Source organism: Canis lupus, chromosome 1 (genome assembly GCF_003254725.2).
Source record: "Canis lupus dingo isolate Sandy chromosome 1, ASM325472v2, whole genome shotgun sequence".
NCBI classification, from domain to species: domain Eukaryota; kingdom Metazoa; phylum Chordata; class Mammalia; order Carnivora; family Canidae; genus Canis; species Canis lupus.
The window spans coordinates 49504923-49517999 of record NC_064243.1 but is presented as its reverse complement, the minus strand read 5'-3'; the positions used below and the strand labels follow the sequence as shown (position 1 = coordinate 49517999).

Genomic DNA, 13077 nt, shown 5'->3' with positions numbered 1-13077 from the left:
GAGAGAGGCAGAGACACAGGCAGAGGGAGAAGCAGCCTCCCAGCAGGGAGCCCAATGTGGGACTCGATCCCGGATCCCGGGATCACGCCCTGAGCCACCCAGGTGTCCCAGTGCACAGCGTTTTAGCAACACTGTGAGTCAGTGGACAGAGGGTACTGGCCAAAGAGTGTCCTCATGATGTCACCCTTCGGGGAAATAAGTTTTAGTTTCAACTTATACAGCTCTATGTGTTCCTACAGAGGGATACAGACACAGTTGTACACGCATAGGAAAACATCCTAATAACGTGAGCTTTAAATACAGTATTGGTTATCTCTGGGAGATGTACGACCCCTGCCCGTGGAAAGGAAGACATTTGAGTACTTTCATTTATACACATATATTATTTCAGTTTTTAAAAAATATTTTATTTATTTATTAATCTGAAGCACAGAGAGAGAGAGAGAGGCAGAGACACAGGCAGAGGGAGAAGCAGGCTCCGTGCAGGGAGCCCGACGTGGGACTCGATCCTGGGTCTCCAGGATCACGCCCTGGGCCAAAGGCGGCGCTAAACTGCTGAGCCACCAGGCTGCCCTATTTCAATTTTTATATGGAGCACATATTACATTTGATTTTTGAGATAAAAATTGTAATCGATGTTTTCAGTGCGCCCAGTTGTTCGGAAGTTGAGAGCCATCTGTTTGTCGCATTATAATAATAACTGGTACGTGCAGTATCTTTAATGGAAATGTTTCAAAGTCACTGATTAGCACTCTATTATGACAAAAGGCTGAGGGTGCGGGGTGCCCTGGAAGATTCTCCACCCTCCTGACCTGTGTTGTGGAATTTACAGTGGCCTGACAATGAACTACTGCAGGAACCCCGACGCCGACAAAAGCCCTTGGTGTTACACCACCGACCCCTCTGTGCGCTGGGAGTTCTGTAACTTGAGAAAATGCTTAGACCCGGAGGCGAGCGCCACCAACTCCCCTGCTGTGCCCCAAGTTCCCAGCGGACAGGAGCCTTCTGCATCAGGTGGGATGTCTGTGCCCAGGCCTCTGGCCACCTGGGCACCGGGATGATAAGAGGAGGCCCGTCTAACGGAGGCAGAGCGCTTCATTGCTCCAGGGAACCGAGCGCAGCCCAGGGTCTGCCAAGTGGAGGCCAGCCTGGCGTGGCATCCGGGATCGGGGCGGCCAGAGCCGCTATTGCTGGTGTAACGTGGGCGGGCTGTGTTTTTAGGACTTGAAAACCAAGTGGTTTGGAGGGATGGATAAAATTCGAGCCTGCGTGGATTGAGAGGTGGAGGATGGCAGCGCCGGCTGCAATGGTACCTGCTAGAACACCAAATCCTTGCCTCCCCCATGGAGACATGGAAATGATTAAATTTTTTTAAAGATTTTACTTATTTATTCATGATAGACACACAGAGAGAGAGAGAGAGACACACACACACACACACACACACACACACACACACACACAGAGGCAGAGACACAGGCAGAGGGAGAAGCAGGCTCCATGCAGGGAACCTGACGTGGGGCTCGATCCCTGGTCTCCAGGATCAGGCCCTGGGCCAAAGGCAGGGGCTAAACCACTGCGCCACCCAGGGATCCCGATTAACTTGGTTTTGAACAGACTGAACTGGGAGTGCTCGCAGGACAGTCAAGCCCGGCTCTCCAGCACGAACCTGGCAAAGCGGATACGTGGCTTGCAGGGTCACTGAGCACAGAGATGGAGGCAGGAAATAATCACAGCCTTCTGTGCTTCCCTGGCCCTCGGGGAGCCGCTCTGAGCGCTTAGCACCTGCTTCCGTGCTTGTCTTACCCCCGGCCCCAGCATGAAAACTCCAGCTCCGTGACTTGCCTGGTCGCTTTCAGATAATTCAAAAGCCTACAGATGGTGGGGGTTAAAACGAGAACTTTGGTTTGAAGTTGGCACCCCTCTCTGTCCTGAGTGGGCTTGGCTGCTCTGCAGAGGAGAACCTGGCCCAATCTTCCTTGAACAGGCTGGTACCTCTCTCTTCCCTCTCTCTTGGTGATGCTTCGGGCTCCATGCCCACCTGGGTGTCCCTCTTGGGTGAGTCTTGAGATGGTCTACCATGGTTCCCCCAGGTGCCTTCCCCCCATCTGGTGCTTGGGTAACTCCCTTACCCCGGTCCTGGCAAACATCGGGCTTGTGGACCACGGGCAGAGAAGCTAGCTGGCCCAGCTTCTGCATTTTGGGTTTTTCAAATGGCCATCAGAACACTGGTGCCCTGGGTCCCCTTATGGGACATGCATCATGATCTCCGAGGGTTTTTGTGGAAGCCTCTTTTCCCTAGGCTTGAGACAAGGGATGGGCTTGGAGGAGGAGCCCCAAGCCGTCTGCGGATAAAGCCCTTCATGCCAAAGGATGGGAACTCACAGCCCAGCTCTAGCCAAAATAGTATCTTGGATAAAAATCCTTTCCAATTTGCACTCTTTTTTTTTTTTTTTTTAACACAGCCTTGAGAACCAGGTGTTTGAGGGTCATCTGACAGTTCACCGCAGCAACTGCTTTATGCGAATCCTCCGGGTGCTGTCTCACCTCTCAGCTTATTATAAAATTGACTCTCTTAGTGTCCTGGCCAAAATTCCCACGCTAACATTTTGGCTTCTGATTATTTCCCAGGCGTTTTTAGTAACCTGGTAAAATAGGCAGTGTTCGCTGTAATTGTCAGCATTCCAGCGCCTTAGGGATGTGACCACAGAATCTGTCATTAGAGAGTCCTGGCACGATGGCCTATCTTCCCTACCATCCTGGGTCTGGGCAGTAACACATAACCGCCCATTTCCTCTTCCTTACAGACTGCATGTTTGGGAACGGCAAAGGATACCGGGGCAAGAAGGCAACCACTGTGATGGGCATCCCATGCCAGGAGTGGGCTGCCCAGGAGCCCCACAGACACAGTATTTTCACTCCAGAGACAAATCCACAGGCTGGTCTGGAAAAAAACGTAAGCCACTTTGATTTGGACTTGGTTTTGCCTTTTGCTGACCAATCTTTGCTAACAGCACTGGTCCCATGTTACGGCAAGTCAGCCTGGGCCGGTCCTTGGTGGTGGCAGGAGGATTATGAGAAGTCTCAGGAACTAAACCTCCACGTGACTGGCACCAGCACGGCCACTATGGTTTGCACAGGCAAGCAGACTTCTATGCTTGTGACCACTGTCCACAGGTTCCTCCTTTTGTTTGCATTTGTGACATCCCCTGCTTGCTGCTCTTATTATGTGCTGTGTCTAGTTTTTAGTGTTTGTCTTCCATGTTCTGGTGGTCAAGGATGGCTTTCATGACCTTTTAGTCAAGACAAGGGACGGGCTTGGAGAAGGAGCGCCAAGCTCCTAGAAGAAAATGTGGATGGGCCACTAGGACTCCACACAGTAGGATTTCCTCTAGTCACACACTCTGTGGGACCGGTTTACCTTGGGGGTAGGTAGAGGAGAGGGAGACATTGTCTTCCTGTGGCTTGAACCACGGAATGTGCACAGTTCTTGGGAGTAATTTCTGAGCCAAGAGCAAACAGGTGTCATTGGGTAGTCAACTGCTGATGTGAAGCAGGAACAAGACGGGTCAGTCATGTCTCATGGTCCTCTACTACTTGCTCTCTCAGAGGTCCGCTGAGACAGGCTGCTGGAGGGGAGGCCCCTTGATGTCATCTCTACCTCAGGACCCCTCAGGATCTCCACCTTCCTTCCAGGAGAGTCACTCACAGAAGGAGCTTCTTTGAAGAAGGGAGATGTGACCAATGGCATATGCTGAGTCAGAAGCTTATAACATCCTAAAGAATAACTTTGTCTCCCACCACAAAAAACTAGGAGCACTACCTTTCATCTTCTAAGGACTTTCAGGGAAATGTCTGTCAGAACACCTTCTCTGTTCCCCTGGGCCTAGTCCCCTATACACCTGTCTTATTTTTTTTTTTTTTTTTAGTACTGCCGTAATCCTGATGGTGATGTCAATGGTCCTTGGTGCTACACAATGAATCAAAGAAAACTTTTTGACTACTGTGATGTGCCTCAGTGTGGTAGGTTGCTGTCCTTCTTGTAAGGAAATGACTTCTCAGATAAATGCAGCATCACATCCCTGATATGGATTTGCAAAAGGAGGACTTTTTGCTGAGCATTTCAGGCGAGCTGCCCTCTCTTCATCCTAGGCTGCTTGAATCTGTCCTCCTATGATCCCATTTGTTAGGGAGTCGCCCTTCCCTGACACCTTAAATAAATACACAGTCCTTCAAAAAGAGCAAATAGGTGATCTAATCAGCCTCAGGATGCTCTCACTGAACTCTCCATGTCCCGCTTGGAATGCCTGAAAAACAAATATAAGTCCAGTCCCCAGATAGGAAACTCTCCCTTTCAGTGGCTGAGAAGTAAAAAAATTATACAAACATTTAATGTACATTGTAAACCTATACATTGTCATTCTGAGAATTCAATGAGAAGTAATATCAATTTTTACTAAGCCCCAAATCTCCTTTATTCTAAAATTACAGTTCATTACCTGTACTTTGGCCACATCACTTAAAGAAAGCTTGGCCACCAGCAGATGCTCTTGCCTTCTAGAGGCTGGAGCTGTTTGGGCATTAGTGAGTGGTACCAAAGATGGGGCATGACCCCGTTTGTCTAGGTGGAAAGGTAGGAGGTAGATAGAGCATACGGGCAAGTGGATGTAAGTCATCCCCAGTGCACTGGCATAGTCTTGGGAAGCTTCTGGAAGTCCCATCTAGAAGCTGGCTGAGAGACGTTCAGGACAGTTATCTTTGTTCCATACAATCACACACACACACACACACACACACACACACACACACGTGCACATATATGCGCACGTAGAGCTTCACATGAAAGAAATACCCATAGTGTCTTTCAACGGGGATGACAACTATGGTTTTCAGTAAACTCTATGTAGTTCAGATGACAATGATGATGACGAAGAAAAGACGATGATGATGGTGATGAAGATGGGAACCTTGATATATCACGTCAAGTCAGAATAACAATTGGTGTCCGTCAGGGTCCTCTCGGCAAAGCTCTCACTCTAACACCTAACTCTACCAATTTATTTAATCCCTTTGCCCCAAAATAACACAGAGGTACTTATATTTTCCTGAAAGGAGAAGGTTCTGTGTTGTCTACTGTCACTTCTGAACCCTAGGAAAAAATATCCCCAAAAGTGCTTATGACCTTGCTGTTTAGTTTGGGCTTTGAGATGTCACAACCTCAGTGCTTTGGCCATGACCTTGAGTTGTTTATGCAGAATTGCTTTTGCTTCTTTAAATGTGATTCTCTTCTTCACTTTGCGACACAGTGTCCACTTCATTCGATTGCGGAAAGCCCCAGGTGGAGCCAAAGAAATGTCCTGGAAGGGTCGTAGGTGGGTGCGTGGCCAACCCACATTCCTGGCCCTGGCAAATCAGTCTTAGAACAAGGTAACAGCATTTCCAGAAACACTGAGTTCCATTCTTCTGTGTAAGCCCTGCAAAACCTTTCTACATCCACACTCAGTGCACACAGCTCAGGTATCGGCACTTGCCTTGATTCTTATATATTCTTCTTAGGAGGAAGGAAAAACTATGAATTCAAAAAAGTTACATTTTTCTAGGTTCTTTCCTTTGAAAATAACCCAAATTGGAATATTTCCTTGAAAGATAACTGTTCCTACTGTTGAAATCTACAGATGTAGCAATTTACACCAAGCTCCAATCTTACTGGAAAAGTATTAAAGATGCCTGGAGGGTTTTAGAAATGCCCATTGTCTCTATGTAAGACAAAGGGAATGGGATATTTTTAGAAATGTGGTATGTTGGGAGAGGCACGGACAAAATTATCTATTATCTTTCACTGAAAAGATTCTTTTTTTTATACTTTTGTGAATTATTGAATTTAATCAGAGGATGCCCACTCACTTACAAGCACACCCCCTTCAGTGTAGGATAGTTTAGGATCACCATAATTTAAGAGTGATCAGTTCCAATTCTATGGAACCCAGAAAGTTTGGGTGATTGTTTCAGTGGCATGAGCTTCTAATAAGTTTGGTTTTCCTGGATGTCTCAAAAAAAAAAGCACGTGTGTGAAATGTGCTTTTCATGTTGCTTCGTCATCTCATTTCTGCACCAAGGCGCACATATGTGCTCAGTTGCCATTCTCAATTGCCTTCCTCCCCTAACCGTGTGAGAGTCCATCGATAAACTTGATTTCAGTACATTTCATTTTTTTGTTGAGTTGACTTTTCTTCTCTTTGCCTTCTCATTTATTAAGTCCTTGCTATACAGACCTTCACCTTTCACATCTTCAAATTCTTTCTTTCCCAAACTGTGCTGTGGTCTGTCTCCTGACTGATTATTATCATGCCTGCTCTTGGAAACTTAGAATTTCTGTCCCTTTACTTATGATGGGCATCACGCGGAGTGGCTCACACCAAGAGGGTAAAATGAGCAGATTCCCATGAGTCATGATGGCTATTTAGAGTCATGTCTGGCTCTCTGAAGAATGACTCATCAAGCCTTGCATAAATCTTGTCATAAAGAAATAAAAGAGGCCTCAACAGGATGATCATTGGCTGGTCACTTCTGTTGGAGTCCAGAGCCAACAAGTCTAAACCATGCACACGGGCTTCCTATTGCAGCCTTGCAGCTTTGCTGTCCTGTGGACAAGCTGTGCTTCAGCCTGCCCCACCCATTTCAAGTGTAGTGAGGATGAGACCTTCTAGAAAACCCACTACTGAAGCACACCTTGCCATCCTGATGATGGGCTCGTAGTCTTTTTCTTTGAGAACATCAACATTATAAAAATTGAGTGAACTCTTCTTTCTAGTTTCCTATAGAACATATCATCAGATTTGAACTATAATTTTGGCATGTTTTCCTTCTAGATATGGAAAGCACTTCTGTGGAGGGACTTTAATATCCCCAGAGTGGGTGCTGACGGCAGCCCATTGCCTGGAGAGGTATGTCTAGGGGACAATGGATATGAGGACTTATCCTAAAGACTCCTTGCCTTCTTCCTCGCCCCTCTCTTTTTTTGCTCTCCTCCCTCCTTTCTTTCAGTGTCTCCGTCCTTTCTTCCTTCCTTGGCAGTGAAACTAGGCAGTGTCACTAGGACCATGGCAGTGACACTTAGGGACCAGGGAGCAGATGTGAAGGCTGAAGCAGAATTTCTAGGGCCATTGGATGAGAGAGGAGGGGAGCATTTCTAGAGAGAAACAAAGAAGGAAGACCCAGGGAAGGTAAGTTTGCAGGCCTGGGTCAATGGCAGACCTGCTCACTGTGGCAGGCATTCGTCCTCCCGGTTGTCCTGACATGGGTGTCTGCTCTTGGGCTGGTTTCACTATTGATTTCATTCTTCCTCTGTGGTCAGACCAAAAGCAGCCCCAAGAGCATTCCTTAGTGGCCAGACTTAGGCAAATAGTGAACTTCGTTTCTTGCCACTCAGAGGTTGCTGATTATAGGTAGCCAAGTAGGGAGAAGAAGCCATGTTTATGACTCAGAAGGGCACCTGATAAAGGGGCTGGCACATTGTTTTGCTCCTGATGTCACCATCTTTCCTAGATCCTCGAGGCCTGCATCATATAAGGTCATCCTGGGTGCACATAAAGAAGTCAATCTTGAATCAGATGTTCAGGAGATAGAGGTGTACAAGCTGTTCTTGGAGCCCACACGTGCAGACATCGCCTTGTTGAAGCTGAGCAGGTACTAGCTCACCCACGGTTTTTACCCCAAGAGCAGTGAAAACATTAGTTTATGTCCGGGTTTCATGGGTGTAACAGGGTTGTGGGAGGGGCACCGTCCGGGACACGAAAGGCGTGAGGACTTTGGGGAACAGAGAAAATCTGAGCTTGGCCCCATTCTACCACACACAGGCTATGCCCTTGAAAAAAGACATCAAGATTCAGCATGCTCATGTGGAAAAAGAGTAAGCTGAAACTTGAAGTACATGCTTCCTCCTGAAACTCTCAATGTTTGCCGGTCAGCTAACATACTCACAGAATTATTCAATTCTTCTTTGTTGACTGTTCTTTCAAGATAATATGTTGGGGGAAAATCCAATGAAATTTTGTATTTCAAAGCACTTAAAAAAGCTACAATATAAACACACACAGACCCATACACACACAATTTATAAATGCAAATTCTTCCTATCCTTGGTTTTATTTTCCTTGTTGAGATAGAATTTTATTAAGTCTGAGAAGATGACAAATTTGCTTATGTTATTTAAAGTTCGTGATATTTGGAAACAGGTCCCAACAAAGGAAACTAAATGAACAGCTATTTTGAGAACAGGCACATTTGGGCGAGTCCACAAAGCACAAGGAACACAGGCGCCATATCTGGTGGATTCCAGATGGCAGTGGGACGATGCCGATAGTGGTGAGGATGGGCCAGGCCAGCACAGGGGGAGGCTTGTTTTCTGCATCGCACTGTGTCAGTGAAACAAGAAGTACCAGCTTGGAGGATTCTGGGGCTCTGGGCACGTGGCATCTAGTTGTGAACGTCCAGTGGATGAATGGCACAAGTAGCCTAGTGGGGTGGGTACATGTAACTTTGGATGGTTTTCTTTCAGCCCTGCTGTCATCACCTCAAAGGTAATCCCAGCTTGTCTGCCACCCCCAAATTATGTGGTTGCTGACCGGACATTATGTTACATCACTGGCTGGGGAGAAACCCAAGGTGAGCTAAGTCCCATGACTCACACAGGAATTGGTTTAGACCTCTAGCCTACATGGGAGAATGTCCATTTGTGCAAATTTCTACTGGTGAATGAAGTCCACCTCTCTTGACTTTGACTGAGTTCCTGCCTAAGTCTCCATATTCAGTCATTAAGGGACATGGGTAATGGATGGGGTAGTGTTTCTCTGAGTCTCTTGGCCCACAAATTCAATGTTAATACCAAATCCCTGGGTAAGTAGGGTTTTGAAACAAGCCTACAAGTTAAGGGTGTTTGATTATTTACCATGTGAAGTTAGCTATACTGAGCTCCCAAACATGGTATGCAACACCACCAAAAATTACAGTGAGGCTCATCTCCCCAAATACCCACATTCCTGTTGTATGTGTGCAGGGACTGTTGGGGGTGGGACAGCCTGGCAGCTAGGGGACAGAAAGAAGGTCCTGGTCGTAGGATGGCATCTGGGGTGTGCGCGAGAGGGGAAACGCTTATGCTGGATCCTGTATCAGCACCTGTACTGCATTTTGGGGACCCCGTTTTCTCTTTGCAGTATGCCCTGATAGTAACCACACCCATCAGACTTGGGCCTCGAAACATTGTAAGGATGTCTTCCATCTCTGCCTCACTTTCTGCTATGTGTTGGAGAGGGCACAGAATGGGAGTCAGGAGCCCCACAGAGTAGATCTGGCTCTGCCACTGGCTGGGCAAATGGGACAAGTCACCTGATCTCTTTGTGCCATGTGGCCTGGAAGCCCTCAGCTGTAAAACCCTGGCTTTCAAGTTGTGCCTTACACATTATTCTTCTGCACTCGCTTTCACTTCCAGAAAGGTTTTGTGGTTAAAAAAAAAAAAAAAAAGGTGAAAACGATCGATCTAAATCACTTCAAATTTGTCTTCCTTCTTACTGCATTTTTCCTACATTTGTAAAACCCCATCTCCTGAATTTTGCACGCTCGCCTCCTTTTTGTATTTTGGGGTCTGTGAGCATTGAGATGTGAAGGGAAACTTCAGAAGCGAAGCGGTCACCGTGGACACCATGGATGTGACTGGCTGTTCCAGTGTTTTGCACTTAAAAAAAAAAAATGAAACACCACAAACCTCTATCACTTTGGTATTTCCTCCCCCATTTTGCAAATGAGGGATCCGAGGCTCCAAGAGGTGCAGGGCCGTGCACCCTGGGAAGCGCTTGCACACAGCTGGTGGAGAGCTGGACCCCTTGAAGCCCACCTGCCTGCCGCCCATCTGTTCCACCCACCACCCACACTTTCCTCACCACCACCCTGTGCCAGGCTCCCCCATCTATGCTGGCCTCACCCTCACGGCCCTGGGAGACCATTCTCAGTATATGCACTGGACCAGGAGGAGTCAGCAAGCAGATGTCCTGCCTGTTAATGGATTTTCTTGGATGTCAATAATAAGCTTCTCAGTGGGAGCACTCCTGTTCTCCCCTTTGGTCTCCAGGCTTTCCCTGACTTTGATATTTCAAGGCAAGGAAAGCATTCAGGCCCAGGGGCTCATTCGGGTTCACCTCGCATCAGCTTTCAGGGCTCCTACTTCTCCCTGAAATCAGGGCTTCCTCCTTGGGTCACCTTCAGCCTCCCCGCCCTCAGAAGTGCCATCTCCTCTGTGGCCACCAGATGGCAGCACTTCTACACAGACCACATCGATTTCCTGTCAACTGGGGGTAGATTTTGTCACCAGCATCAGGATGTAGCTGGCTCAGAAAGCAGATGCAAGAGCAAGACGTTTGGATAAATTAATTTTCAGCAAAACATTCGGAGAAGGCTGGTCCCTCCATACATAGACTCAATTCGAGTAGTGCACCCCCCCACCCCAGCCAATGTTTCCTTGGTCACTTCCTCCACCAGGCCTCTACCCAGCCAGGCCTGGGACAAGCCTCTCCTTCCCTCTTATGTGCTCCTGTCAACTCTGGATCCAGTGTGAGTTTTCCAAACTCAAGACAGTTATCCAAATGTACTTAAAGTCTTTGGAGAAGAAATAGCACCTCATCTCTTGGCTGTTCCATGCTGGCAAAGATTTTTTTTTTTTTTTGCAAAATGCATTAAAACTGGCCTTGCAGAATTGGAAAACTGATTTATTTGTGAAAACACGGAGACGTGCCCGGGTGTGTCTATCTGGAAAAGCAGCATTTCCTCTGGCAGGTTTGCAAGTGTTCCATTTTGATTTGCCAACGTGAAAAAAAAAAAAGTAGTTTTTCACAAAAGAAGAAATACAACGAGTAAAACAAGCACACGAGACAGTGTTTACTCCTCCTGATTGGAAAAAGAAGTGCAAATTAGGACATGAACTAGGACAATTTCCACCTATTTTATTAGCAGGTACTTAAAAAATGTTAAATACTCAAGAAGCATGGAGCAAAGTGGCCTTTTTTTTTTTTCTAGTGAAATTTTACATTGTCATACCCTTTTAGGAAAAATTAGGCAATGTTGACTGGGAGCCATAAACATGTCTATATAATTCCTGGGAAAACAGTGTTAAGAAAATACTAAGGAATATAAATAAAATGCATGAACAAAGATGTGGAAGGTTGGAAGCTGCTGTAGGAGCCCAGGAGCAGGGGAGTGAAGACTTGGACAATGACGTCACAGACCTAGTTTCAAATCCCAGCTCCTCCAACTAGTTGCTGGGTGATCTTGGGCAAAGTGCACGGCCCCTCCCGGTCTCGGTGACCTTCTCTGTGCGACAGGAACGACAGAAATATCCATTTTGTGCAAGGGTTAAATGAGATACATCACCTAACACACTTGTGCCTGAAAAGGTTAATTCTAGTACATGATCGCCATTCTTTATGTTGTGGTCAAGTATGTATATAATGTAAAATTAGCTATTTTAATTGTTTGAAGAGTATAAGTCAGTGGCCTATAGTAGTCGCCATGTTGTGCAATCACCACCACTGTTTGCAGAACACTCCCCTGACCTTCAAAAGGAAACCCCACACCCCTGAAGCAGTTACTGCCCATTTTTTAAAAAAATTTTTTATTTATTTATGATAGTCACAGAGAGAGAGAGAGAGAGAGAGAGAGGCAGAGACACAGGCAGAGGGAGAAGCAGGCTCCATGCAGGGAGCCCGATGTGGGATTCGATCCCGGGTCTCCAGGATCGCGCCCTGGGCCAAAGGCAGGCGCCAAACCTCTGCGCCACCCAGGGATCCCGGCCCATTAAAATACTAATTATGAAGATTGTAGTGTTCTAAAAAAGCCCTTATTATATACTGTTGTGTGAAAACAGGATATAAAATTGTGCTATATGATATAAGTAGTAAAGAAAAAAAAGCATCTGAAAGTGAATAGATGTTATGGTAACACTTGTATTTCTCAATGTCTCTTTCCTATTGAAAAATGTATCTTTATAGTTAAAAAAAAAGAAACAAAAATAACAACAGATACCCCAAAACACTGTAAAGAAACTCAGGTTATTAAATCCAGATCTTGGGAACATGAAATTTTATATATCTATACCTCCAAGGGTTAACATGAAAAACATTCTGGTAGTATCAGGAACTGACTTCTTGCTTTATACAACCTCGTGGACAACCAAGAGATCTGTCCTTGCTGCTCTGTTGTTCTAGAATTTTCCTTGTGGGCATGTTTTGGATCCAGTAACCATTTCTTTAATCTTTTTAAACACAGGCACGTATGGTGCGGGGCTCCTCAAGGAAGCCCAGCTGCCTGTGATTGAGAACAAAGTGTGTAATCGCTATGAGTATCTGAATGGAAGAGTCAAATCGACAGAGCTTTGCGCGGGGAATTTGGCTGGAGGCACAGACAGTTGTCAGGTAAGAACAAAGTCAATCTTCTGCTGTCCTGTCTTGGCCTCTTAGATCTTTCAGCCCCCAAAATGGCAAATTCAGGAAGGCTTTGTCAACTGAAGGCCGTAGTCCAAATGCTACCCAGAAACATTTGAGGTCTGTCTCTGAATTCTGATTGAGCTCACCTAAGGGGATTTCTTGGTGAGTTCTAGATCAGTTGTAAGGGAGTAGGTGAGTACCATCACTACCACAGCCCCCACATCTTCTGGAGAGTATGCTGGTGGATGGCCTTTCTGGTAGAGAAGTGAGGGAGAGTGTGAGACAAAGACCAACTACACCCCCTTTGAAATTGCTCTTGGATTTACTCTGCATAAGGGAAGCCCCAAGGCAGGAAGGGGTGAGTACCATATTCACAAGGGAGCTGTTCCCCAGCAACACAAACTGGTGCGGTTGTGTTAAATATGCTTTGTTAGGTGCTGAAGCACAGCAGATATTCAAATAATATATTAGTAAGTTCCTTTCTAATTGGAAAAGAATGTTCAAATGCTGGGGAAACTTATACTTGGATAATAGAAGGATGACATCCCATAACAAAAGGATGGTGGTTTAATCCTCACATGGACTTTTTTTCTCTCTCTCTGTATAG

The 13077-nt window shown here is 46.2% G+C and overlaps 1 protein-coding gene across 1 annotated transcript in view; it reads left to right on the top strand.

The window, feature by feature from the left end:
• The window catches only part of PLG (plasminogen), a 38035-nt gene that overhangs the window by 24548 nt on the left and 410 nt on the right, over positions 1–13077 (top strand). Inside the window, exons 11-18 of the mRNA XM_025422688.3 lie at positions 833–1014; positions 2808–2956; positions 3930–4023; positions 5307–5427; positions 6870–6944; positions 7546–7686; positions 8558–8664; positions 12313–12458. Of these exons, the coding sequence (XP_025278473.3) occupies positions 833–1014; positions 2808–2956; positions 3930–4023; positions 5307–5427; positions 6870–6944; positions 7546–7686; positions 8558–8664; positions 12313–12458 (1015 nt within the window). The remainder of the gene's footprint in view (positions 1–832; positions 1015–2807; positions 2957–3929; positions 4024–5306; positions 5428–6869; positions 6945–7545; positions 7687–8557; positions 8665–12312; positions 12459–13077) is intronic.